Here is a 25,260-nt window from a genome sequence, read left to right on the forward strand (position 1 = left end):
TTGATAACCTAATAAAACAAAGAAAAACTGGCCAAAAGCTTTGTGAATTTCTGTTTTTCCAGTTACCAACATTTTCACAGCCCAGGCTTGATTTATCTCCTATGCATGGATCTAGTTTTCATTCATATAAGACTGGGAACATAGAAGAGCTTGCCTTAGTTGAAGTCCTCTATTAGTTTTCTCAAGGGTCCAGCTATCTGAATAAGTTCTATGGCTTCCATTCCACTTTGTCTCTCTGAAAAAAGCAATGGAATCCACATTTTTAAAATGGCTAAGGCAGGTGTGATGGTACTTGCCCATAGTCCCAGCTATCGGGAGGCTGAGGTGGGAGGACTGCTTGAGCCCAGGAGTTCAAGTCCAACCTGGGAAACATAGTGAGAAAACCTTGTTTCTATAAATAAATAATATAAATTGGCTGGGCATGATGGCTCACGCTTGTAATACCAGCATTTTCGGAGGCCGAGGCAGGCGGATCACTTGAAGTCTGGAGTTCAAGACCAGCCCGGCCGACGTGGCAAAACCTCATCTCTACTAAAAACACAAAAATTAGCCAGGCGTGGTGACATGCACCTGTCATTCTTGGGAGGCTGAGGCACGAGAATCACTGAAACCCAGGAGGCAGAGGTTGCAGTGAGTCGAGAACAGGCCACTATACTCCAGCTTGGGCAACAGAGTAAGACTATGTCTCTTAAAAAATGATAATAATGATAACAACAACAACAATAACATAAATTTTAAAATGGTAAGCACATCGCTACCTGTCACATAGAAGTAAAAGTGTAAAAAGGGCAATATTCATAAGTTTAAACAAATATATGCCCAACACATGTGTTTAAAATCCTAATTCAATGTTTGTGCTTAAAAATCTAAGGTCGAGCTATTATTGATATCTTAAAATCAAGAATACAACTACAGTGAGACTCCCCCCAACCAAAGGCACCTTGCAAGATAGTCTTACAAATTCATGTTCTTCTCACGGTTATTTATAAAACAAAATTTAGAAAAATTTTAAATATCTAATAATAGTGGATGTGTTAATTAAGGTACTACCCTGTAACAGAATAGAGTACAGCAACTGAAATGGATATTTCCTAAGAAATTTTAGTAACCTGAAATAATTTAATGATACTTGGTGGGGGTTAGAGGGAGAAGCATAATTCAAAATCCACACACAGTATAGCCTCAGTTTCACAAAACGATAGCTACAAAGAGGAAAAACACCTCAAAATGTTATAGTAGCTGATACTTGGATATTTACTTTTTTCTCCTTCCTACTCAACAAAAATATTGGTTTAAAATTTAAAATGTTTCTCTGAACAAAAACATCCACCTAAAATGGTTTTTCAGTTAAATATAAAAGACTACAAGATCACTTAAGCCACAATGATAGAAGTATCTAGTCGAGTCAACTATGCTTCAGATCCCAATAAATCAGATAATGTTACTTCAAGAAATCCTTAAGCCTGAGAATTACCAATGTACCTTGCTAATGTTTTAACAGTAGGGGGAATTCTTATCCTCAAATAATTGATGACCAAGAGAATATTAGGTACACAAGTTTTAAGAAACTGGCTAAAGCATAAATCTTAAACATTAGAAATAGAAGACAAGTGAAAAAAGTAGAAGGAAAGAGGTTATAATAAAAAAGACTGAGATGACAAGGGTCAACAGTGGTTGCACTTACTTCCACTACTCTCAGGAAACACTCTGTGCCACAAACTCACAGGGAGAAATGCCATTCCCTCAAGTAATTGTTCCTGGATCATGAAGATAAGAAAAAACACACCTTTGTGCTAAAACCACAGCACTGAATTACTCTAAAGAAAATCCACAGTAATTTTTCCATAATGGTACAAATTACTGTCACTTAATAGTGAACAAAGAGAAATACCTGTTACTTCATTTATTTTATACTTTGCATAGTGAAAAAATCCAAATGTTTTAAGCTAAGATATTTCAGAAATGGCAATTGCAAAACAATACTCACAGCCCCCCATAAAAGATTCCTTTCATAACATCCAGCAGTCTTCTGATTAACCTATTTCCTGCTTCTGGAGCAAGGATTTGGATCCATAATTTATTGGTAGAAACTATAGGCATTCTGTATTTAGACACTAGACACTTACACTTCTAGTGTTCAACATGATAAAGAACTATCTAATGGGAAGTACAGAGTTCTGTTTCATAAGTCTTCTTCTAGCAGTGATGCAGCCTCAAGGAACTATGCAAGTAATGCATTTCAAAATTCCACCAAGGTGTTTCAAAATGTAGTGAGAGAGCTCTAGAACACTGGGGGTGGACTAGGAAGTATGACGCCAAATGCACGTGACTTTATTACATTTATGGCATTTAGGCTTGTAACAAACTTCCCTTTAAAAATAGGTCTTGGCCGGGCGCGGTGGCTCACGCCTGTAATCCCAGCACTTTGGGGGGCCGAGGTGGGCGGATCATGAGGTCAGGAGATCGAGACCATCCTGACTAACACAGTGAAACCCCGTCTCCACTAAAAATAGAAAAAAAAAAAAAAATTAGCCGAGCGTGGTGGCGGGTGCTGTAGTCCAGCAACTCAGGAGGCTGAGGCAGAAGAATGGCCTGAACCCGGGAGGCGGAGCTTGCAGTGAACAGAGATCGGGCCACTGCACTCCAGCCTGGGCGACAGAGAGAGACTCTCTCAAAAAAAAAAAAAAAAAAAAAAAAAATAGGTCATAAAAGATCTCGGAATTCTTTCTGACAGACATCAGAAAATTGTAAGAAATAGTGCAAGCAATGCTGAATAGTGAAACTGTGTATAAGCTCTCCATATTCCCAAAAGCAAAAAAGGGCCTTCCATTTTTTTCCAGGAATGGCTATGCGGGTTACCTAGCAATCCCAAGTAATTTCTATACAAAAACATGTCAGGTTTTTAAAAGAGGAAGACACTGATTGGTAGGCAAATTTCTCATCCTTGTTATGCCTATAAATTAAAATTATGGATTAAAATGAATGTTTTATGTTTGAGGCCGGAAACTAGAGACCAACCTAGGCAACATGGTGAGACCCCATGTCTACAAAAATAAATTTTAAAAAATTAGCTGTGTGTTACTGCACGTGCCTGTCATCCCAGCTACTCAACAGGTGGGAGGATCACTTGAACCCAGAAGGTTGATGTTACATAGTGAGCTATCATCATACCACTGCACCTCGGTCTGGGCGACAGAGCAAGGCACCATTTCTTAAAAAATACAACGGGAATTTTTTTTTTTTTTTTTTTTTTAAGACAGAGTCTCCCTCTGTCACCCAGGTTGGAGTGCAGTGGCGTGATCTCGGCTCCCCGCAACCTCCACCTCCCAGGTTCAAGCGATTCTCCTGCCTCAGCCTCCAGAGTAGCTGGGATTACAGGTGCCCGCCACCATGCCTGGCTAATTTCTGTATTTTTAGTAAAGGTGAGGTTTCACCACGTTGGCCAGGCTGGTCTGAACTCCTGACCTCAGGAGATCCACCTGCCTTGGCCTCCGAAAATGCTGGGATTACAGGCATGAGCGACCGCACCTAGCCTAAAAGGGTTATTTTAGTTAATTTATCACATAACAGATGTTTCAAACACACCTAAACATTAATGACCATGTAAATTCAACATTTACATAATAACACAAATGTCCCTTTTCATGTAATATTTAAATGTTGAAGTCAGAATCAAACCATAATACCTAGACTCAGTTCAACTTTATAATATCACTTCTTAAAATTATTATGTTTCTACAAGAATAACAAACTGAAAATTGTGTATTACCTTAAAGCATTTTGAGAGTACGTGAGAAAATTTTGATGGGTATAGTAAAACAGATACCTGATATAGCTTATGAACCAACAAGTGGAAGCATGGAGGAAACTACTTGGAGAAGTAACACTAACATCATTAAGTCTTAAGCCATTTAGAAATCCTCCCACTGCGTGGATAAGAAAATTGAGGCCAAGACTGATAAGGCAGTCAAGATAAAGCCATACTGTATGAGGGAGACAAGATATGTACAATTCAGAGCTTCCAATGGATCTTCTTTGGTGTAATTTCCAAGGCATTATACATCTAAATAATTAACTCTTTCTTGAACACACCATAATCTAGTATAATACTGCAATGGAGTGGTGATTTTGAGAGCTACTAACCTACCTCCAACAATCACTTGCTGTCAATGGATGTTATTTTCATAAACTTTAAAAGCTGATCTTTATGAAGTGAAAGGTATAGGAATAAGACACAGCATGTTCATATACTGCGGTGGTGTCCATCTGAGGGCTCATGCTTTCCAAACCTCACCAATTCCAGCCATCATCCTCATCCAGGTCAGCTGAGGGCTGGGGGTGTCCTCTACAGTCAGGATAGGTTTTATACAGGAAGTGCTGGCACTTACACAGGCTGGAGTGAAGATGTCAAATGAGGATGTCAGCATTTTTGGTTCCCTCTCTCTAGTTCAGAAAAGTACTGCAGGAAACTTCAAACTGACCATATGGGCTAAAACTGGAACTGTCCTGCACTGCTACTGGGAACCAGGGCCAGAAGGATCCTCATGAGTATGCTGCCTTTTGTTCTTGACCTCTTTTTCAATATTTTGGCAGTTTGGAGGGCAAAGAAAAAGAAAAGTTATATGGAATATTTTCTGATAATTTGACATTGTATATTGTAGATTTTTATATATCTTTACAATTGACTAAACCTTTCACTATTCAGTCAGAGATTACATGGATCTAGCCATAGAAAACTGCTGCAGGGATTACACTGAAATAAAATTGCACTCATAGATGTGTGATTGTGCTGTTTTTCTGAGTTCTATGCACAGATTCTCTGCCTTCTAGATTTTATAAAATACAGATTTATCCCTACTGGCTTTAAATCAAGAGATCCTGATCAATTTACTCACACACACTTAAAATTCAGAATGGCTCTAGGAACTGCGATTTTAACCAATTTGTTACAAGCTAAAATTAGTATGCTACCCACAAAAAATTATCACATGGCTAAAAATAAAGCTTCATAAAAAGAGAATACCATAAGCTATTCATATTTTCCTAATACCACTATTATATTCCGTATCTTGATAAAATTAAGATTATCAGTAATCATAGCAGTATACTTAACTTGCTATGTGCTCTCCTCATAACCACCTCAACAAAAAGTCATTATTAGGTGTTGAAACTGAGAAAATCTACACATCATCTATAACTGAGAAAGTAACTTTCCAGATAGTAAATGGCAGGTCTGGAATGCAAATCCTCAACTATTTAAACTTCAAAACCTGATTCTAAAGTGCAGAATGTCTGCTTATCCTCCCAAAGTTTGTCAACCTGGGATGAAATAAAAACTTTTACAATATGTCTTCGTTTTCTTGTATTTTCCCCCCAAACTCAAAACTTAAAAATTTTTATGCCTGGTAAAGTTCCTCTTTCTACCTCATGTGATTCTTTGCATAACTAAATTCCTGAAAACTCTGCATTTAATCTACTTGTAAGCAAATCATTTTATATATAATCTGGAATAGTGGGATCATTTTAGAGTAACATATCTTGCAATCCTACAGTCCGCTCAGCAAGAGTTGCTTTGATCTTAATTTGCTTATTCGCTGTACAAATGAGAAGAACACATTTGTAACTTCCTCAAGGTCACTTCGAGCCAGAAATAGAATTTTGGTTTAAGGTCTGGTTGCTAAATCACACTTCCTCTGCAATGGTAAGCTACCATTGGTAAGCTGGTCACTAAGAAATAGAAAACAAGAAGTATGGGATATTCAAAATACTTTTCATGCCAGAATTTCTCTTTTCCCTACCCATCTGTCTCTGTTTTGCCATCTCCTAAATATGCTATATTGTGATTACGGAAAAAGCAACTACTTTGGCAGATAAGGAAAAACACCTTATTCCTATTTCAAACATGAAGCAAATACTTCATTTCCTTTGTTCATTAAAATATAGAATGTGGCCTTGAAAGTCATGGCACTGTTTAAAAAAATGCTTGTTAAATTTATTTATTCTATTTAATCTTACTGGTATAGACAATTATTTTGATTTATAAATTTGAGACTGTTCTCTAAGAAATGTGTAGGTACCAAGACATGTGACAACTGGCACTACTGTAGAGGGTTTTATCTAAAGCAGACTGCCCAATTGAACTTTATGCAATAATGGAAAGTTCTATAATTATGGTATATAATAAGGTGGCCACGTGAGCACTTGAAACATGGTTTGTGTGATCAAGGAACTGAAATTAACTTTTATTCTTTTATTTCAATTAACTTAGTTTTTTTTTGGTTTTTTTTTTTGTTTTTTTTTTTTTGTTTTTTTTGAGATAGCCTCGCTCTGTCACCCAGGCTGGAGTACAGTGGCATGATCTTGGCTCACTGCAAACCTCTGCCTCCCAGGTTCAAGAGATCCTCCCACCTTAGTCTCTCAAGTAGCTAGGACTACAGGTGCACACCACCACACCCAGCTAATTTATATATTTTTAGTAGAGACAGGGTTTCACCATGTTGGCCAGGCTGGTCTCGAACTCCTGACCTCAAGTGATCTGCCCACCTGGGCCTCCCGAAATGCTGGGATTATAGGCGGGAGCCACCACGCCTGGCCTGATGTTTTTGTTGTTGTAGTTGTTGTTGCTTTTGAGATGGAGTCTCACTCTGTCACCCAGGCTGGAGTACAATGGCATGATCTCGGCTCACTGCAACCTCCAGCTCCTGGGTTCAAGCAATTCTCCTGCCCCAGCCTCCCGAGTAGCTAGGATTACAGGTGCAAACCACCACGCCCAGCTAATTTTTGTATTTTTAGTAGAGATGGGATTTCACCATGTTGGTCAGGCTAGTCTCGAACTCCTGACCTTGTGATCCACCCGCCTCAGCCTCCCAAAGTGCTGGGATTACAGGCATGAGCCACCGCACCTGGCTGATGTTATTTTTAAAGCAATCTGTGGCTAGTGGACAGCATAGGTCTAAAGTCTGGATATATCTTTTAGCTTTTTATTTTGAAATACTTACAGACTCATAGGAAGTTGCAAAAACATGACAGAGAGGTCCAGTGTACCATTCACCCAGTTTCCTTTGATCATTACATCTTGTAAGACCATAACACAATATGAAAACTAGAACACTGGCATTGCTACAATGTATTTGGTTCTATACCACTTTGTCACTTGTATAGATTTGTGTAATCATCACCACAGTTAAAATACAGACAATCATTCTAACAGAGTTCCCTGGAACTACCTCTTTAGTCACACCCAATGCCCTGCTCCCCAGTATCCTTAACACTTGGCAACTACTAACCTGTTCTCCAAGTCTACCATTTTGTCACTTACAGAATGTTTCTTATATAAACAGAATCACACAGTATGCAACTTTTTGAGATTACTTTTTTGCACTCCACATAATGCCCTTGACAGTCATTCAAGTTCTTGCAGGTACCAATCTCACATTCCTTTGTCCTGCTGCACAGAATTCCACTGTGTGGATGTACCACAGTTAGTTTAGCTATTCATGTATTAAAGAACATTTTGGTGGGAAAGGTGGCTCACGCTTGTAATCTCAGCACTTCGGGAGGCTGAGGCGGGCAGATCACCTGAGGTCCGGAGTTTGAGGCCAGCCAGGCCAACATGGTAAAACACAGTCTCTAATAAAAATACAAAAATTAGCTGTGCATAGTGGTGCACCCCTCTAATCGCAGCTACTTGGGAGGGTGAGGCAGGAGAATCGCTTGAACCCGGGAGGCAGAGGTTGCAGTGAGCCGAGATCGCACCACTGCACTCCAGCCTGCATGATAGATCAAGACTCTGACTCAAAAAAACAAAATTTTTCATTGTTCATAGGTTTTGGCTATTACAAATAAAACTGGTATGGGCATTCATGTACAACTTGTTTGTGTGGCTCTAACATTTCATTTCTCTGGAATAAATGCCCAGAAGTATAACTGCGAGGTCTTATGATTATCATAAGTGTTCACACGTGCTTATCTCGTCTGTCTTCTGTATATCCTTTGTGGGGAAACATGTCATTATGTTGTTTGCCATTTTCTAATTAATTGATTTTTGTTTTTTACCGTTGAGTTTTGAGGTCTGTTTAAATAGTCTAGATAGAATGTTTTGTCAACTACAGAGTTTCCAAGTGGTTTTTTCCCCAGGTTAAACCTTGTCTTTTCTACCTTTTAACACAGACTTTTGCAAAGCAAAAGCCTTTCCTTTCAATCAAATTCGATTTATCAACTTTTTTTGATGGATTATGCTTTTGGTGTCATGGCTAAGAACTTTTTATCAGATTTTCTCCTATGTTTTCTTTAGAAAGTATTACAGTATTACTTTAGAAAATATTACAGTTTTGGCTGGGCACAGTGGCTCACGCCTGTAATCCTGACACTTTGGGAGGCTGAGGTGGGCGGATCATGAGGTCAAGAGATCAAGACCATCCTGGCCAATATGGTGAAACCCTGTCTCTACTAAAAATACAAAAATTAGCTGGGTGTGGCGGCACGAGCCTGTAATCCCAGCTACTCGGGAGGTTGAGGCAGGAGAATCGCTTGAACCCGGGAGGCGGAGGTTGCAGTGAGCCGAGATCGCACCACTGCACATCAGACTGGTGACAAAGTGAGACTCTGTCTCAAAAAAAAAAAAAAAAAAAAAAGTATTACAGTTTTATGTTTAACATTTTAATAAATGATCTATTTTGAGCTAATTTTTATGTAGGGGCTGAGGTATTTTTATTTTTTTGTCCACAGACATCCAACTGCTCTATAACCATTTGTTAAAAAGATCATCCTTCCTCAACTGTAATACTTTTGCACCTTTGTCAAAGACCAGCTGGCTGTACTTATGCATGCGTATTTCTGGGTTCTATATTCTGTTTCCTCTATTTGTCTATCTCTCTTCCAATATCACAGTCTTGAAGATTGTAGTGACATAATAAATCCTAAAAGTGAATAGAGTGATCCCACATACATTTTTCTTTTTCAAAACTGTTTACTATCCTAGTTACTTTGCCTTTTTCTCCCCGCAGACAGGGTCTCATTCTGTCACCCAGGCTGGAGAACAATGGCACAATCTTGGCTCCCTGTAGCCAGTCTCCTGGGCTCAAGCAATGCTCCTGCTTCAGCCTCCTGAGTAGCTGGGACTACAGCCACCACACCTGGCTAACTTTTGTATTTTTGTAGAAACAAAGTCTCCCCATGTTACCCCAGGCTGGTCTCAAACTCCTGGACTCAAGTTATCTGCCTGCATTGGCCTTCCAAAGCACTGGGATTACAGGGTGAGCCACCATACCCAGTCTACTACTTTGCTTTCTATGTAAACCTTTAGAATGATCTTGTGTTTAGCTACAAAAATCTTGCCAGAGATTTTATAGGAATTGTGTTACACCTTTATATAAATGTGGGATAACTGAGATCTTTACTATACTGAGCCTTCCAATTCATGAATACAGCATGTCTCTCCATTTATTTACTCCACTCACTGCCCCCTCCTCCTATTAAAAAATCTTTTTTGACAGGTGGAGTTTTGCCTTTTGTCTTTTAACTTACATACTAAAGATATAATTTACACACCAATACAGTATTTAAGTATTCTTTTTCTTTGTTTTTTGAGACGGAGTCTCGCTCTGTTGCCCAGGCTGAAGTGCAGTGGTGCAATCTCGGCTCACTGCAAGCTCCGCCTCCCAGGTTCAAGCAATTCTTCTGCCTCAGCCTCCTGAGTAGCTAGGACTACAGGCGCATGCCACCATGCCCAGCTAATTTTTGTATTTTTAGTAGAGAAGGGGTTTCACCATGTTAGCCAGGATGGTCTTGATCTCCTGACCTCATGATCCACCTGCATCAGCCTCCCAAAGTACTGGGATTACAGGCATGAGGCACCAAGCCTGGCTTTTTTTTTTCTTTTTTTTTTTTTTTGAGACGGAGTCTCACTCTGTCACCCAGGCTGGAGTGCAGTGGCACTATCTCAGCTTATTGCAAGCCGGTCTTGCAGTGACACAAACACAAGCTGGGCACATGGCTTACACCCGTAATCTCAGCAATTTGGTAGGCTGAGGTGGGATGATGCTGAGCCCAGGAGTTCAAGGCCAGCCTGGGCAACATAGGGAAACCCCATCTCAGCATGCACACACACACAATTATTTTTACATTGGCCGGATGTGGCCGTGCACACCTATGGTTCCAGCTACTTGGGAATGTAAGGTGAGAGCATCATTTAAGCCCAGGACATCAAGGCTGTAGTGAGCCATAATGGTGCCATAACACTCCAGCCTGGGCAATAGAGCAAGACCCTGTCTCAAGATTTAAAAAAAAAAAAAAAAAAAAAAGCCATGTGCGGTGGCTCACACCTGTAATCCCAGCACTTTGGGAGGCTGAGGCGGACAGATCACGAGGTCAGGAGATCGAGACCATCCTGGCCAACATGGTGAAACCCCATCTCTACTAAAAGTACAAAAAAATTAGCCTGGCGTGGTGGCACGCACCTGTAATCCCAGCTACTTGGGAGGCTGAGGCAGGAGGATGGCGTGAACCTGGGAGGCAGAGCTTGCAGTGACTTGCAGTGAGCCGAGATCACGCCACTGCACTCTAGCCTGGACAACAGAGCAAGACTCTGTCTCAAAAACAAACAATCAAACAAACAAACAAACAAGTATATCCATTTGGGGCAAATAAGCAGAATATGCTGAAAAATAGACTTTACAGCCAGGGCGTAGTGGTTCATGCCTGTAATCTCAGCACTTTGGGAGGCTGAGGTGGGCAGATCACTTAGTCCAGAAGTTTGAGACTACGCTGAGCAACATGGCAGGACCCTGTCTCTATAAAAAAATACAAAAAATTAGCTGGATGTGGAGGCATGCATCTGTGGTCCCAGTTACTTGGGAGGCTGAGGCAGGAGAATCACTTGAACTTGGAAGGTGGAGGTTGCAGTGAGCCAAGATTGTGCCACTGAACTCCAGCCACAGTGACAGAGACTGAGTCTCCAAAAAAGAAAAGAAAAAAGAAAAAATAATAATGCTTTATAAATTTTTCTTAGATTTCTGCAGAGAAGGTCAAGTGGAAAAAATAAATTCTGTTAAATAGTAAACAAATATAACTATTTGGACAATTTACTAAAACTACAGGGAAGAGTGAAATGTATGGAAAAATCTTTAGAGGATTAAATTTAATTAGCCCAGCAGTGAGAGGTCTGTGAAAATACAGACCTCTCACTGCTAGGCTAATTAAGGAATATATTCCTTAATCAGAAAGTTATGTACCTACCCAGGGGAAATAAAGGATAATTTAAAAATTATATGCAAGAATACATTCTTAACAACAGAAGTTTAAAATAGTAAGAACTCATGGGAGGCTGAGGTAGGAGGACTGCTTAAGGCCGGAAGTTTGAGACCAGCCTGGGCAACACAGCGAGACCCCATCTCTATTAAAAATAAAATAGAACACGGCAAGTTTTACAAAACTTTAGTCATATGACTATACTTTAGTCATATGACTATACTTTAGTCATATTTAATAGGAAATGAAACAATATTAAATATGACTAAGTATAGTTCTAAGGCAAGAGCACCAAAAAAACTCAGAGACCTCCTAAAACAGCACAAGTATATACTCCAAGCCTTCAGAAAACTACATTCAGCTTTCAAATCTGACTGAAAAATTGTGAAGACTGAAGACCAAGGAGCCAATTACAGTGAACATTTCCTGTTCACCTCTGTGTCTCCTAGTTAACATTTTACTAGTTCACATATAATAATTGCTTGACGGATTGATAAGTATCTAGCATATCCCAAAGCAAACGGAGCTATAATTTGCACAGATACAGAAGGAAATAATCTCTAGAAACCAAGAGTGTGGGCATCGTTGTTGAAACAGTTGGTAATGGTATCGTGCCACAGAAGTTTGACACTGGGATGGAGAATATCAAGAAGGAGCTGGAAGGATTCCTCATGCAGATTCATATGACACGGATCATAATTGTGATCATGCCTCAACCACGCTACCCATAAGATCATTCCTAAATATGTTACTCCACCAGACTTGGTAAGGTATGAGGAGGATGGAAGAAGATACACTTGCAAACTACTCAGGTGTGGCAGAGTAAAACTGCAAGCAACTAAGGGAAGCTTGTGCTATCCCAAACATTTTCACAATCATGATGAAGAAAAAATATTCGAGTTATTTCAATATTTAACAAGAAGTCAGGCACAATGGCTCACATCTGTAAGCCCAGCATTTTGCGAGGTCAAGATGGGCAGATCACCTGATGTCAGGAAATCAAGACCAGCTTGGCCAACATGGTGAAACCCCATCTGTACAAAAAATACAAAAAATTAGCTGGGTGTGGTGGCATACACCTGTAGTTTCAGCTACTCGGGATGCTGAGGCATGAGAATTGCTTTAATCTGGGAGATGGAGGCTGCAGTGAAAGTCGAGATCGGGGCACTGCACTTCAGCCTGGGCAACAGACTGAGACTCTGTCTCATTAAAAAACACAATCACATTGAAGAAAAATATTTAAGTTATTTCAATACTTACCAACAACTTACGGATGCTATCAAGAAAATGTATAACCAGAAACAAAAGCATTAAATCAAAAGTACAACAATACGATAAAAAAACAAAATAAAGGTCAAAGACTTAATACTAATCAGATTCTATGAAAGATGGATATAAACTCTGTTGAATCACTGTTGTCACAGGGCATTAATTTGATATTTTTTTTTCTAAACAGAACTCCAAATAAGACATGGAGAAATTTACGAGTCTAAGTGCTTAACAAATTCAGGAAGCCATTTACTATCCCGTATGAGCAAACCTAATAGATGACTCGGGTGAATAAGCAAAGGCAGAGGCAACCTCTGCTGCCATCTGTTTTGTCATCTCCTAGCAATCTACAAACAGCTGCACCACGAAAGTTCCAAGTGATAGAAGGCCCTGGGCTCCTGTCATCCCATTATTCCCTCTTTGGTTTACCACAATCATTTCTACCATGCATCCAGATTATGCCTCTCATTGTTCACAACTCTTGAGCATCTGGTTGCTATTTTGAGGAGGGGAGTGTGTGGAAGGGGACTCTTTCTCTACATTGAGTAGTGTATAAGGCAAGCTTTATTTTAAAAAAATACACAGCTCACTGGTAAGATCAAGTAAGATGTATAAATGCATTCACACTTCCCTGTCACACACAAACTTTGACACAACCAATGGTGCTGGAGAGTGTTACTCTGTTGGCAAGGAACTTAAAATGACTTCTGTCCATCTGTGAAATATACCATTTAAAATTCCTTCCAATAGTGCTTACTTTGGCAGCACATATACTAAAATTGGAATGACACAGAGAAGAATACAAGGATGACATGCAAATTCGTGAAGTGTTCCATATTAAAATAAGATTTCAACAAACTGATATCAAGAGAGGCTCTTTATAGGGAAAGGTTTTCTTGCTACCTCTTTCCAGATCTTCAAGGTTTTTCCTTTTTTTTTTTGAGACAGAGTCTCACTCTAATCACCTAGGCTAGAGTGCAGTGCATGATCTCAGCTCACTACAACTTCTGCCTCCTGGGTTCAAGCGATTCTCCTGTTTCAGCCTCCTGAATAGCTGGGATTACAGGCACCTGCCACCATGCCCGGCTAATTTTCGTACTTTTAGTAGAGAAAGGGTTTCGCCATGTTGGCCAGGATGGTCCTGAACTCCTGACCTCAGGTGATCCGCCTGCCTTGGCCTCCCAAAGTGCTGGGATTACAGGCCCGAGCCACGCGCCTGGCCAGATCTTCGAGTTTTTCAAGTAGTAAACAATTACTTTTCACCAACTCATAACCTTAAGCCAAGAGTGTCTTCTGTCACTACCCCCACTAAGAGATGGGGTATATTTCTCCACCTCCTTGAATCTGAGCTAGGTATATGACTGCTTTGTTCAGCAGAAAAGACCAGAAATTCCACTGTATACCAATTGTGAGCTTAATGTTTAAGAGTCCAGGCAACTTCTGTTTTGTTTGTTGTTGTTGTTGTTTTTTTAATTAGAAACAGGTTCTCACTGTTACCCGGGCTGGCCTCAAATGATCCATTCACTTCAGCCTCCTGAGTAGCTGGTATTACAGGCACCATAACCCTCCACCTAGCTAGAGGCATGGCAACTTCTGCTTCCTGCTTTTTGGAGTCTAGCTGCCACGTTGTGAGAAGGTCTAAGCAGCAACATGCATCAGGAAGGGCTGTGTGGAGTAGAATTAAGGCCCCAGTTGACAATCCCAACTAAAACCTCAGGTGGTAGGACCAACTTGACAGTCATATAATTAAGGTATCTTGGAAATAAATCAAATCAAGCCACCCAAGCTGACAGCACACAGATCACAGATGCGCCATTCCTACCAAACTCTGGCCAAACTGCAAGACCATCCTCAAGAAAATACTTGTTTTAAGCCATTAAATTTTGAAATTATTAATTATGCAACAACAGATACAAAATAAAATTTGGTATCAGAAGTGAGGCTCTGCTGTAACAAAAACTCAAAATATGTACTGGTTTTGGGTCCAGGTGGTAGACAACAGCTAGAAGACTGTTAGTAAAGATTTGAAAAACAGTATAGATATGTTACTGGTGGCTGAAGAAATGGAGACCCAAGAAAAAGCAGCAGACCCGTTTCATACAGTAATATGGAGGACAGAAAGGGTCCCTAATGAACTCATGGACCCAACTAAGGAGAATTCCAAGAATGTCAAAAGTGCCAACTGGCTTGTTTTTAGCTGCCTATAATAAAATACAGGAGTAGTGAGATGAATTAAAAAAGGAACTGTTTGGTTCCTTTTTAAGCAGAATTCAGAGGAAATACAAAGAAGTTGGACTTCATGGGTTAAAAAATAAAACAATTCCTCTTTTCACCAGCTAAGCTTAAAACCACTCAAAATAAGAAATGGCCTTAGGGCAAAGATCAAATCCAGTGCTACCAGTAGAGCCTCTAGGATGTACTGGTAAGACCCTTTTTTGAGACCTCATGAAGATGTTAGGTGGTTGCTCGTGGACTTTCTGTTAGACCAGTGATTCTAAAAGTTCATATGCATCAGACTCAGATGGAGATTTTATTAAAACCTAGATTGCTGGGATGGATCATCACAGTTTTTCATCTCCAAGTCTGGATGCAGACTTCAACTGTAAGTTCCCAGGTGAAACAAATGCTGCTGGTACAGACACCCATGCTTTTGGAATCACATAGCTAGACCAAAAGGCTTTAAAGAATCTTAAGTGGGTGCTTTGAGTATCAACTAAACCAGACAGTAGAGCTTTTGACAATAAAAGGTTATTTTCACATGACAGTCTGATACAAAGGCAGTCCAGGGTAAAGAAAGTCCTATCTTAAAAAGATTTGTAGGGGCATTTTTTATCTAATATTGTGAACACCTAAAAGATCTATGGTAAAACCCAAAAGGCATTTCAGAGAAATATACCAGTGGAAACACCATCAGCTTGGACTAATAGAGCTAGTTAAAAATGAAAAATATTAGCACCCCTATTCGGACAGGAAGAGGCCAAAAAACACGGGCCATTTCTTGTGGAAAAGAAAGAATCAGAAGACAGCCAAGAGCCTAGGGATGGAGATGAGGGCCAAAGAGAGGCACCCGGTAGTGAACTAGTTCCTCAACAAGGATATAGATCGAGCTAAATGTCAGAACTGCTATGTACCAGTCACGGCCATGTGTCTCCCAGTCACATCTGCTGCTTTTTTCTATTTAAATAAGTTTACAATGGCAAGGTTTTTACTATATTCACAGATACATACACCCACCATCAATTTTAGACCTTTTTCATCACACCAAAAATAAATTTGTTTTTAATTTGGAGATAGGGTCTGGCTTTGTCACCCAGGCTGGAGTACAATGGTGCAATCATGGCTCACTGCAGCCTCAACCTCCTGGGCTCAAGCGATCCTCCTGCCTCAGCCTTGGAGTAGCTGGGACTACAGGCACGTGACACCATGCCTGACAAATTTTTGTATTTTTTGTAGAAATGGGGTTTCGCCATGCTGTCCAGGCTACTCTCAAACTCCTGGATTCAAGCAATCTACCCACCTTGGTCTCCCAAAGTGCTGGGATTACAGACATGAGCCACCTCTCCCAGCCCAAAAAAGTTATACCTTTTAGCTATCACCTTCCCCCATTCCAGCCCTCCCAGCCTAAGCAACGCTAATCTTTCTGTCTATAGATTTGGCTGTTTGGGACATTTCATATACATAGAAGCACACAATATGTGGTCTTCTGTGACTGGATTCTTTCACTTAGCACATTTTTAAGATTCATCCATGTTGTAGGTAGGAATACTTTATTCATATGGCCAAAAAATTCTATCATACAGGCATATCACTTTTTATTTATCCATTCATCAGCTGGACATTTGAGTTGTTTCCACCTTTCGGATATTATATTGCAACTATAAACATTTATGTACAATGTTTTCTGTGGAACTAAGGTTTCATTGCTTTTGAGTATATGCTTAGGTACAGAATTGCTGGATCATATGGCAACTCTATGTTTAACCTTCAAAGAACTACCCAGACTGTTTTCCAAAGCAACTGTTCCATTTTACATTTCTACCAGCAGTGTGTCAGGGCTCTGATTTCTCCACAGCCCCAATACCTTTTTTTTTTTTTTGAGACAGAGTCTCGCACTGTCGCCCAGGCTGGAGTGCAGTGGCGCAATCTCAGCTCACTGCAACCTCTGCCTCCCAGGTTCACGCCATTCTGCTGCCTCAGCCTCCCAAGTAGCTGGGACTACAGATGCCCGCCACCATGTCTGGCTAATTTTTTGTATTTTTTAGTAGAGACAGGGTTTCACCGTGTTAGCCAGGATGGTCTCAGTCTCTTGACCTCGTGATCTGCCCGCCTCAGCCTCCCAAAGTGCTAGGATTACAAGCATTGGCCACCGCGCACGGCCCACAGCCCCTAATACCTTTTTGAAGAGGAATATCTGATGCAATTTTCCTGTCCCTGTCTTACCATTATATGTTGGGGTGGAAAGTGGTGAAGAAGGGAAAATAACGTGTCCTTTTAGTTCATAGGTCTTCAGTTTGAGATGAGCTGCACTCAAGGAGCCTCACCTGCAACTGGACCTGATTTACAGGATGAGATCCTAGACCCGTCAAGCTGATGTAGTAATGGAGTGAGTGAGAGAGACTTGTGTGGGCTGCTCTATCATGCATGTGTGAAGGGCCAGAGAGCACAGTCTGGTCAGTGGTTATTTTGGTGATCATCCCCAATGAACTACATGTCTAGGTGCTTACATCTTTGTTTAGTCCCTTCCCACACTGATGTAGGCTGGGCCTATTACTGCCTTGACACATGGCAGAAATGATGCTGTCCCGGTTCTGGGCCTAGTCCTTAACTGTGTAGGGTAGCATCCACTGCCTCCCTGTTGGAATCCAGATACAACTCCACAAGTGACCCAAGCATCCACCAGGTCCCAGCTGAGCACCCATCCAAGTCTCAGAGGAACACAGCCATTCCAGCACCTAGCCAACACCACATGAACCAGAAGAACAGCTTGGTCAGCCCACTGAATCATGAGACGTAATAAATCACTAGTTGAAGCTACTAAGCTTTAGAGTGGTTTATTACACTGCAATAAATAGCCAAAACAGAGATCCCCTTTGGGTGGGCTTCTGAAGAGATGTAATGTGGAATAAACCTTTTCTTTCTTCTGAAAAATCTAATGCATTACATGTAGATCAATTCAACAACGTTTAAACAAAGGAAACATAGCTTCTAAGTCTCAGGAGGCTTTTCTAGAATACATATTAGCCACGGTTCTCCAGAGACACATAACGAATAGGATATAGATCAGATAGAGAGAGATGGATGGATGAGAGGGAATTCATTAGGGAAATTGACTCACGTGATTATGGAGGCTCAGAAGTCCCACAACTGGCCATTTGCAAGCTGGAGGCCCAGGGATGCCAGTGCCTGGCTCAGTTGAAGCCCAAAAGCCTCAGAACCAAGGAAGGCAATGATGTAATTCTCAGTCTGAGGCCAAAGACCTGAGAGCTTGGTGTGGGGGTTGGGGGGAAGGTTGGCAGGCCCCTAATTAGTCCAAAGGCCAAAGAGCCCGGGGTTCTGATGTCCAAGGACAGGAAAAGAATGGAAAGACAGAGAAAGAGAAACATCTAAAATTAACCATCACAGGGTCTAAACAATTAATAACAAATATTTAAAGTTTCCATTTTCATCAGAAAACAACAAGCAGCTATGGAGGCCATCAGGGAAGAGCACCCAACTGACATGTCTTGATGGCAGACCAGAATACAGCCCAATCTAAGGCAAGGCCCTGTGTATCAATTAAATTCACAAGAGAATGTGGAAGTCAGCAAGGACTACACAGACACCAATCGATTGGTGGGAAGAGCCAAGGAAACCTTCAAAGCAGGCCGGACGTGGTGGCTCATGCCTGTAATCCCAGTACTTTGGAAGGCCGAGGAGGCCGGATTATCTGAGGTCAGGAGTTTGAGACCAGCAAGGCCAACATGGTAAAACCGTCTCTCTACCAAAATACAAAAATTAGCCAGGTGCAGTGGTGTGCACCTGTGCTCCCAGCTACTAGGGAGGCTGAGGCAGGAGAATCGCTTGAACCCAGGAGGCAGAGGTTGCAGTGAGCCAAGATCAAGCCACTGCACTCCAGCCTAGGCAACAGAGCAAGACTCCATCTCAAAAAAAAAAAGAAAAGAAAAAAGAAAAAGAAAAAAGAAAGCTTCGAAGCAGTCAGAACGGTTAAGAAACCAGTTCTTCTGAAACCTGTCATGGCAACCAGCGAATACTTTGGCATCAATACCTCGGCAAAAACTTGTGAGCTCTGCTTTTTTGTACTGAGGCAGATACTTCCTTCCGCCTGTTCCTTTGGATTTAGGAGCCCTCACATGTCTGATCCAATCACCCTGTCTTTTGGTCCATCTCAGGGAGGGTCAAGATGGCGCATAGGGAACTTGGAGGCTTTCTGAACTCTGGAAGAGGTATAGCAACTCCCTCATAAAGTTGTAGAATTATTCTAATTCGTGCAGGATAATTCTTAGAAAACTTCTAGACACATAGTAAAATGTGAATATATTAAATTATTAAATTACTACGTATTTGTTCAATGACAAGTGTATCTGCTCTAAAAATGATGACTTTCAAGAAAAAAATGTTTTTAAATAAAATATTATCAACCCACAGGTCTATTAATAGAAAATTGGTTAGGCCAGACGCAGTGGCTCACGACTGTAATCCCAGCACTTTGGGAGGCCGAGGTGGGTGGATCATCTAAATTTGTGAGTTCAAGACCAGCCTGACCAATATGGAGAAACGCCATCTCTATAAAAATACAAAATTAGCCAGGCATGGTGCCGCATGCCTGTAATCCCAGCTACTCAGGAGGCTGAGGCAGGAGAATTGCTTGAACCTGGTAGGTAAAGGTTGTGGTGAGATGAGATCATGCCATTGCACTCTAGCCTGGGCAACAAGAGTGAAACTCCGTCTCAAAAAAAAAAAAAGAAGAAAAAGAGAATTGGTTTAAACGAACTGTAGTCTAGGTATAGAGTGAAATACTATGTTGTCTTTAAAAAGACAGCAAATGCCTGGACGCGGTGGCTCACGCCTGTAATCCCAGCACTTTGGGAGGCTGGGGCGGGTAGACTGCCTGAGGTCAGGAGTTTGAGACCAGCCTGGCTAACATGGTGAAACCCCGTCTCTACTAAAAATACAAAAAAATTAGCCAGACATGGTGGCGCACACCTGTAGTCCCAGCTACTTGGGAGGCTGAGGCAGGAGAATTCCTTGAACCCAGGAGGCAGAGGTTGCAATGAGCCGAGATCACACCACTGCACTCCAGCCTGGGCGACAGAGCAAGACTCCGTCTCAATAAATAAATAAATAAATAATAAAAAGATAGCAAGATAGGGAATTTTAAAAGATTTCTGTGGAAATTTTCTAATATATATAAATAAAAAAACAAGTTGGATAAAAAGTATAATTCCATTTAAAGAAAAAGTATATACTGTTAAAATATGTATTTTAAAAATCTGATAGAAACCACCAGAATAGGCTGGGCTCATGCCTATAATCCCAGCACTTTGGGAGGCTCAGGAGGGTGGATTATCTGAGGTCAGGGGTTTGAGAACAGCCTGGCCAACATGGTAAAATCCTGTCTCTACTAAAAATACAAAAATTAGTTGGGCGTGGTGGCGGGCACCTGTAATCCCAGCTACTTGGGAGGCTGAGGCAGGAGAATCACTTGAACCCAGAGGCAGAGGTTGCAGTGAGCCGAGATCGTGCCATTGCACTCCAGCCTGGGTGACAGAGCGAGACTCTGTCTCAAAAAAACAAAAAAAGAAACCACCAGAATAAATAAATGCTATAAATTGGGTGCGAATTTCATCTTCTACAAAATACATGGTTACTTTTTTACTTTTGACAGGGTCTCATTCCGTTGCTGAGGCTGCAGTGCAGTTGCGCGATCACAGCTCACTGCAGCCTCAACCTCCTGGACTCAAGCCATCTGCCTGCCTCGGCCTCCCAAAGTGCTGGCTTTACAGGCATGAGCCACTGCGCCCAGCCCCTATACTATCTTTTTAACAGTAAGCACACGACTTTTAGAATCAGAAAACTATTAACGTAAAGGCACATGGATCCTTCTTAGAACACACCATACTTTTACCTGAATTTGTTCACAATGTTTTCAATATTCGTGCTTCTCTAGCACCCGAGAGCTCAAGTCTGTTTTTAGAACAGCATCATAAGCTGCTACATGAGCTGTTTCCTGTGTTGGTCAGCTATTTTTAATTAATGAGCATTTGCTGTAAGAGATCACTGAGAAAGAAAAACACTAACTCTTTTGCAAGTTACACTACAGAAAGGTTTCCTCTCTAGAATTAAACAAAAAAAAAAATCTAAGCTATAAAAAAAGTACCCTACTTCATTTTTATTTTGAGACAGGGTCTCACTCTGCCACTCAGGTGGAGTGCAATGGCACGATCATAGCTCACTGCAGCCTTCAACTCCTAGGCTCAAGCAAGTAGCCTCAGGAGTATCTAAGACTACAGGCACATGTCATCACGCCCAGCTAATTACGTTTATTTAGAGATGCTGGTCCCAAAGGCTGGGCTCAGGCAAGCCTCCCACCTTGGCCTCCCAAAGTGCTGAGATTACAGGCATGAACCACTGTGCCCAGCCAGCCAGTATTCTACTTAAAAAGGTGTTAGACGGTATTTTGTATTAAGTACTCACTTCCACTCTGATATTAAGATAAATTAATCTGTCAAAAGTTCCTCAAGGGACAGATCTAAATTCTATTACTTTTTCTTTAAAAAAAAAAAAAATATATATATATATATATTTTTTTTTTTGCTATATATATATATAGCATTCATCATATAGTAGACAATGATTGAGAATAAAATTAGAGGTAAGCATTGGCTGGGCATAGTGAGGCATACCTGTAGTTCCCAGCTACTTGGAAGGCTGAGGTGGGAGGATTGCTTGAGTCCAAGAGTTTGAGGTTGCAGTGAGCCAAGAGGGTGCTACTGCACTCCAGCCTGGGTGACAGGGTGAGACCCCAACTTAGGAAAAAAAAAATTATAATTAAATAAAAATTAAAAAAAAATTTTTTTTTTGAGATGGAGTCTCGCTCTGTTGCCTAGTCTGGAGTGCAATGGTGTGATCTCGGCTCACTGCAACCTCTACCTCCTGGGTTTAAGCAATTCTACTGCCTCAGCCTCCCAAGTAGCTGGGATTACAGGCGCCCACCACCACTCTCGGCTTATTTTTGTATTTTTAGTAGAGACGGGGTTTCACCACGTTAGCCAGGCTGGTCTCAAACTCCTAACCTCAGGTGATCTGCCCGCCTTGGTCTCCCAAAGTGCTGGGATTACAGGCGTGAGCCACCACACCCGGCCAAAGGTTAAAATTAAAGACCAGTGGAAGAGAAAAAAGAAAACAATTACAAAAATAGAACAAGATTGGTTTTAAATCAAACATTTATATTAAGCACCTATATACAAAACACTGTCCTACACTGACTAGAAGACTTAAAATTGTGGTTGCTGTTTCTGTAAGATCAGTAATATAACTATGCCCTCCACTTTATTAGCTCCTTTCAAGGTTTATATGAGATAATATGGTTAAACAGTAGCTGCTATATAGACTTTAATTACGTTTTATGCATTTATTCTTCAACCAACAAGTTATATACCACCACAAGGAATTCCTCTGAAGAGTTAGCAGCATCAAAAGAGGTAAGACTTGTCCAGTGTTTGGGTAGTACAGCCAGGGTTCCTAAGGTCCCACAGCTACTCTCCCTTAGAATGAAGATAGAATTTTCCTGTAGATCTAATAAGGCCCCTATTGCACTGTGTATAGTAACATACATTCCAGGCTCAAAATGAAGAAAAGCTTTATTTTTCTTTTGCCAAACTGTAATCCTTATGACAGGTGACAATCCACACAATTATAATAAACTCTACCCACATCCTCTTAACTCACCACTCCCCTAAATTCTTTGCATTGTAACTGTTTCACAATAGGATGCTTTCTTGCCTATTTTTATTTGGTTTGAATAGGTTTTAGGATTTCTACCTAATAAAATATATTTCCACCTAATAAAATATATGTGCAAAAATACAGCTAAAAATGCTGGGCTTGGAGAGAAGCTCTGGGAGTAGGGTGGTGAGGGCTGATGCCCTCTAAAAAGGCCTTGCCTGTACCACATTCCACAGGGGCTGTGATTGCTAAATTTTTTTTTTTTTTTTTTTTTTTTTGAGACAGACTCTCACTCTGTTGCCCAGGCTGGAGTGCAGTGACGCCATCTTGACTCATTACAACCTCCCACTCCCAGCTTCAAGCAATTTTCCTGTTTCAGCCTCCCAAGTATCTGGGAGTACAAGCGTGCGCCACCACTTCTGGCTTATTTTTGTATTTTTAGTAGAGACAGGGTTATGCCATATTGGCCAGGCTGGTTTCAAACTCCTGGCCTCATCCAATCAGTTAAAGGCCTGAACAGAACAGAGACCAGCCTCCCAAGCAAGAGCAAATTCCCCAGCAAATGGCCTTTGGACTTGTTTTGCACCATTGACTCTCCTGGGTCTTGAGTCTGCCAACCCCACTGCAGATTTGGAATTGTCAGCCTCCATAATCTCATGAGTCAATTCCTTACAATACATTTTTTTATATGTATATATACAGGCACACTCAGAGATATTGCAGGTTCAGTTCCAGACCACCAAAACAAAATAAATACCTCAAAGCTAGTTGCAAACTTTTTTCATTTCCTAGCAAATATAAAAGTTAAAGTTATGTTTACAATATACTGTAGTTTGGCAAATGTGCAATACCATTATGTTTTAAAAACCAATGGGCATCCTTAATTAAAATATACTTTAGGCTGGAAACAGTAGCTCATGCCTATAATCCCAACACTTTGGGAGGCCAAGGTGGGAGGACTGCTTGAGGCCAGGAGTTCAACACCAGCCTGAGCAACATAGCAAGACACCATCACTACAAAAATTTAAAAAGCAGCCAGGCATGGTGGCGTATGACTGTGGCCCCAGCTACTTGAGAGGCTGAGGCAGAAGGATTACTTGAGACCAGGAAGCTAATGTTGCAGTGACCAGTGACTGTACCACTGCATTACAGTTTGGGTGACAGAGCAAGATCCTGTCTCAAAAAACAAACAAATACACAAATACACACACACACTTTGTTGCTAAAAAATACTAATGATCATCTAAGTCTTCAGTAAGTAATAATCTTTCTGCTAGCGGAGGGTCTTTCTTTGATTTTTTTTTTTTTTAGGCGGAATCTTGCTCTGTTGCCAGGCTGGAGTGCAGTGGTGCAAATCTCAGCTCACTGCAACCTCTGCCTCCTGGGTTCAAGTGATTCTCCTGCCTCAGCCTCCGGAGGAGCTGGGACTACAGGTGTGCGCCACCACGCCCAGCTAATTTTTGTAGTTTTAGTAGAGACAGGGTTTTACCATGTTGGCCAGGATGGTCTCTATCTCTTGACCTCATGATCCGCCCACCTCAGTCTCCCAAAGTGCTGGGATTACAGGTGTGAGCCACTGCATCCAGCCTCTTTCTTTGATTTTAATGGCTGCTGACTGGTGAGGGTGGTGGCTGCTAAAGGTGAGGGCTGGGGGGGCTATGGCAATTTCTTAAGACAAGGAAGAAAACAGTATATAATATATATAACATACAAAATATGTATTAATCGACTGTTTATGTTATCAGTAAGGCTTCTGGTCAATAGTAGGCTATTAGTAAACTAAGTTTTCGGGGAGTCAAAAGTTATATGTGAATTTTCAGCTCAACAGGGGTCACTGCCCCAACCCCCAAGCTGTTCAAAAGTCAACTGCATTTTTTAACACTTTCTATTGTTTTTACTCCTCCTGTTCCTCTAATTTCCATAATGTATCCTAGCCTATAGCCACTACTCTGGCTTTAATCCCTATTACATCACAATTTAATCAGAAACTGGAGTTGTAGGTAGAACAGCACAATTTAGGATGACGAAACAAAAAAAGAGATTGACTTGTACAAGCTCGAACTTTAATGATAAAATTATGATTAGGACCCATTTTCTAGTAACTCTTAGTTTCATGTCTATTATAAGGGACCAGCATAACACAGTTATTTTAGCACAGGATGTAAGTCACATTACTCTATCATTTATGAAACTATGACCCTTAATATTAACTTGTATTTTTTGTGCTTTGGTTTCTTCATCTATAAAAATTGAAGTAATTAATAGCATCTATCTTCAGACGAGATTTTTCTGAGATAAAATGCATAAAACACCTTGAATATTACCCAGTACACAGAAGCTCTCAATAAATTTTATCCATTCTTACTCTTCTATTATTATTCAATCAGCCTTTCAATGAGCATATAATATAAACACCCTATGTGCATTTGTCCTTTTTCTTTAACCCCTTGTGGAATCAAACTTCAGGTGGTTGGGGCCAAAAACACTTATAAAACATGACTAGGCCGGGTGCAGTGGCTCACGCCTGTAATCCTAGCACTTTGGGAGGCCGAGGTGGGCGGATTGCTGGAGCTCAGGAGTTCAAGACCAGCCTGGGCAACACGGTGAAACCCCGTCTCTATTAAAATAGAAAAAATTAGCCGGGTGAAGTGGTGCGCACCTGTAGTCCCAGCCACTTGGGAGGCTGAGGCAGGAGAATTGCTTGACCCAGGAAGAGGGAGGTTGCAGTGAGCCGAGATCACACCAGTGCACACCAGCCTTGGCGACAGAGCGAGATTCTGTCTCAAAAAACCAACCAAA

At 41.0% G+C, this 25,260-nt stretch overlaps 1 protein-coding gene and 1 pseudogene across 3 annotated transcripts in view; one reads left to right on the top strand and one right to left on the bottom strand.

The window, feature by feature from the left end:
- LOC105484288 (FYVE, RhoGEF and PH domain containing 4) overlaps positions 1–25,260 on the bottom strand; it is a 261,001-nt gene that overhangs the window by 166,473 nt on the left and 69,268 nt on the right. The window contains exon 1 of one of the 3 annotated variants that reach the window (XM_071071906.1): positions 1,988–2,152. The exons of the other annotated variants lie outside the window; for them this stretch is intronic. Within the exon in view, the coding sequence (XP_070928007.1) occupies positions 1,988–1,997 (10 nt within the window). The 5' untranslated portion in view covers positions 1,998–2,152. Of the gene's footprint in view, positions 1–1,987; positions 2,153–25,260 lie in introns of those variants that run through there. 3 annotated transcript variants of the gene reach the window in all.
- On the top strand, positions 13,266–13,358 carry LOC112427171 (U6 spliceosomal RNA; annotated as a pseudogene).

Source organism: Macaca nemestrina, chromosome 10, assembly GCF_043159975.1.
Source record: "Macaca nemestrina isolate mMacNem1 chromosome 10, mMacNem.hap1, whole genome shotgun sequence".
Lineage (NCBI taxonomy): Eukaryota > Metazoa > Chordata > Mammalia > Primates > Cercopithecidae > Macaca > Macaca nemestrina.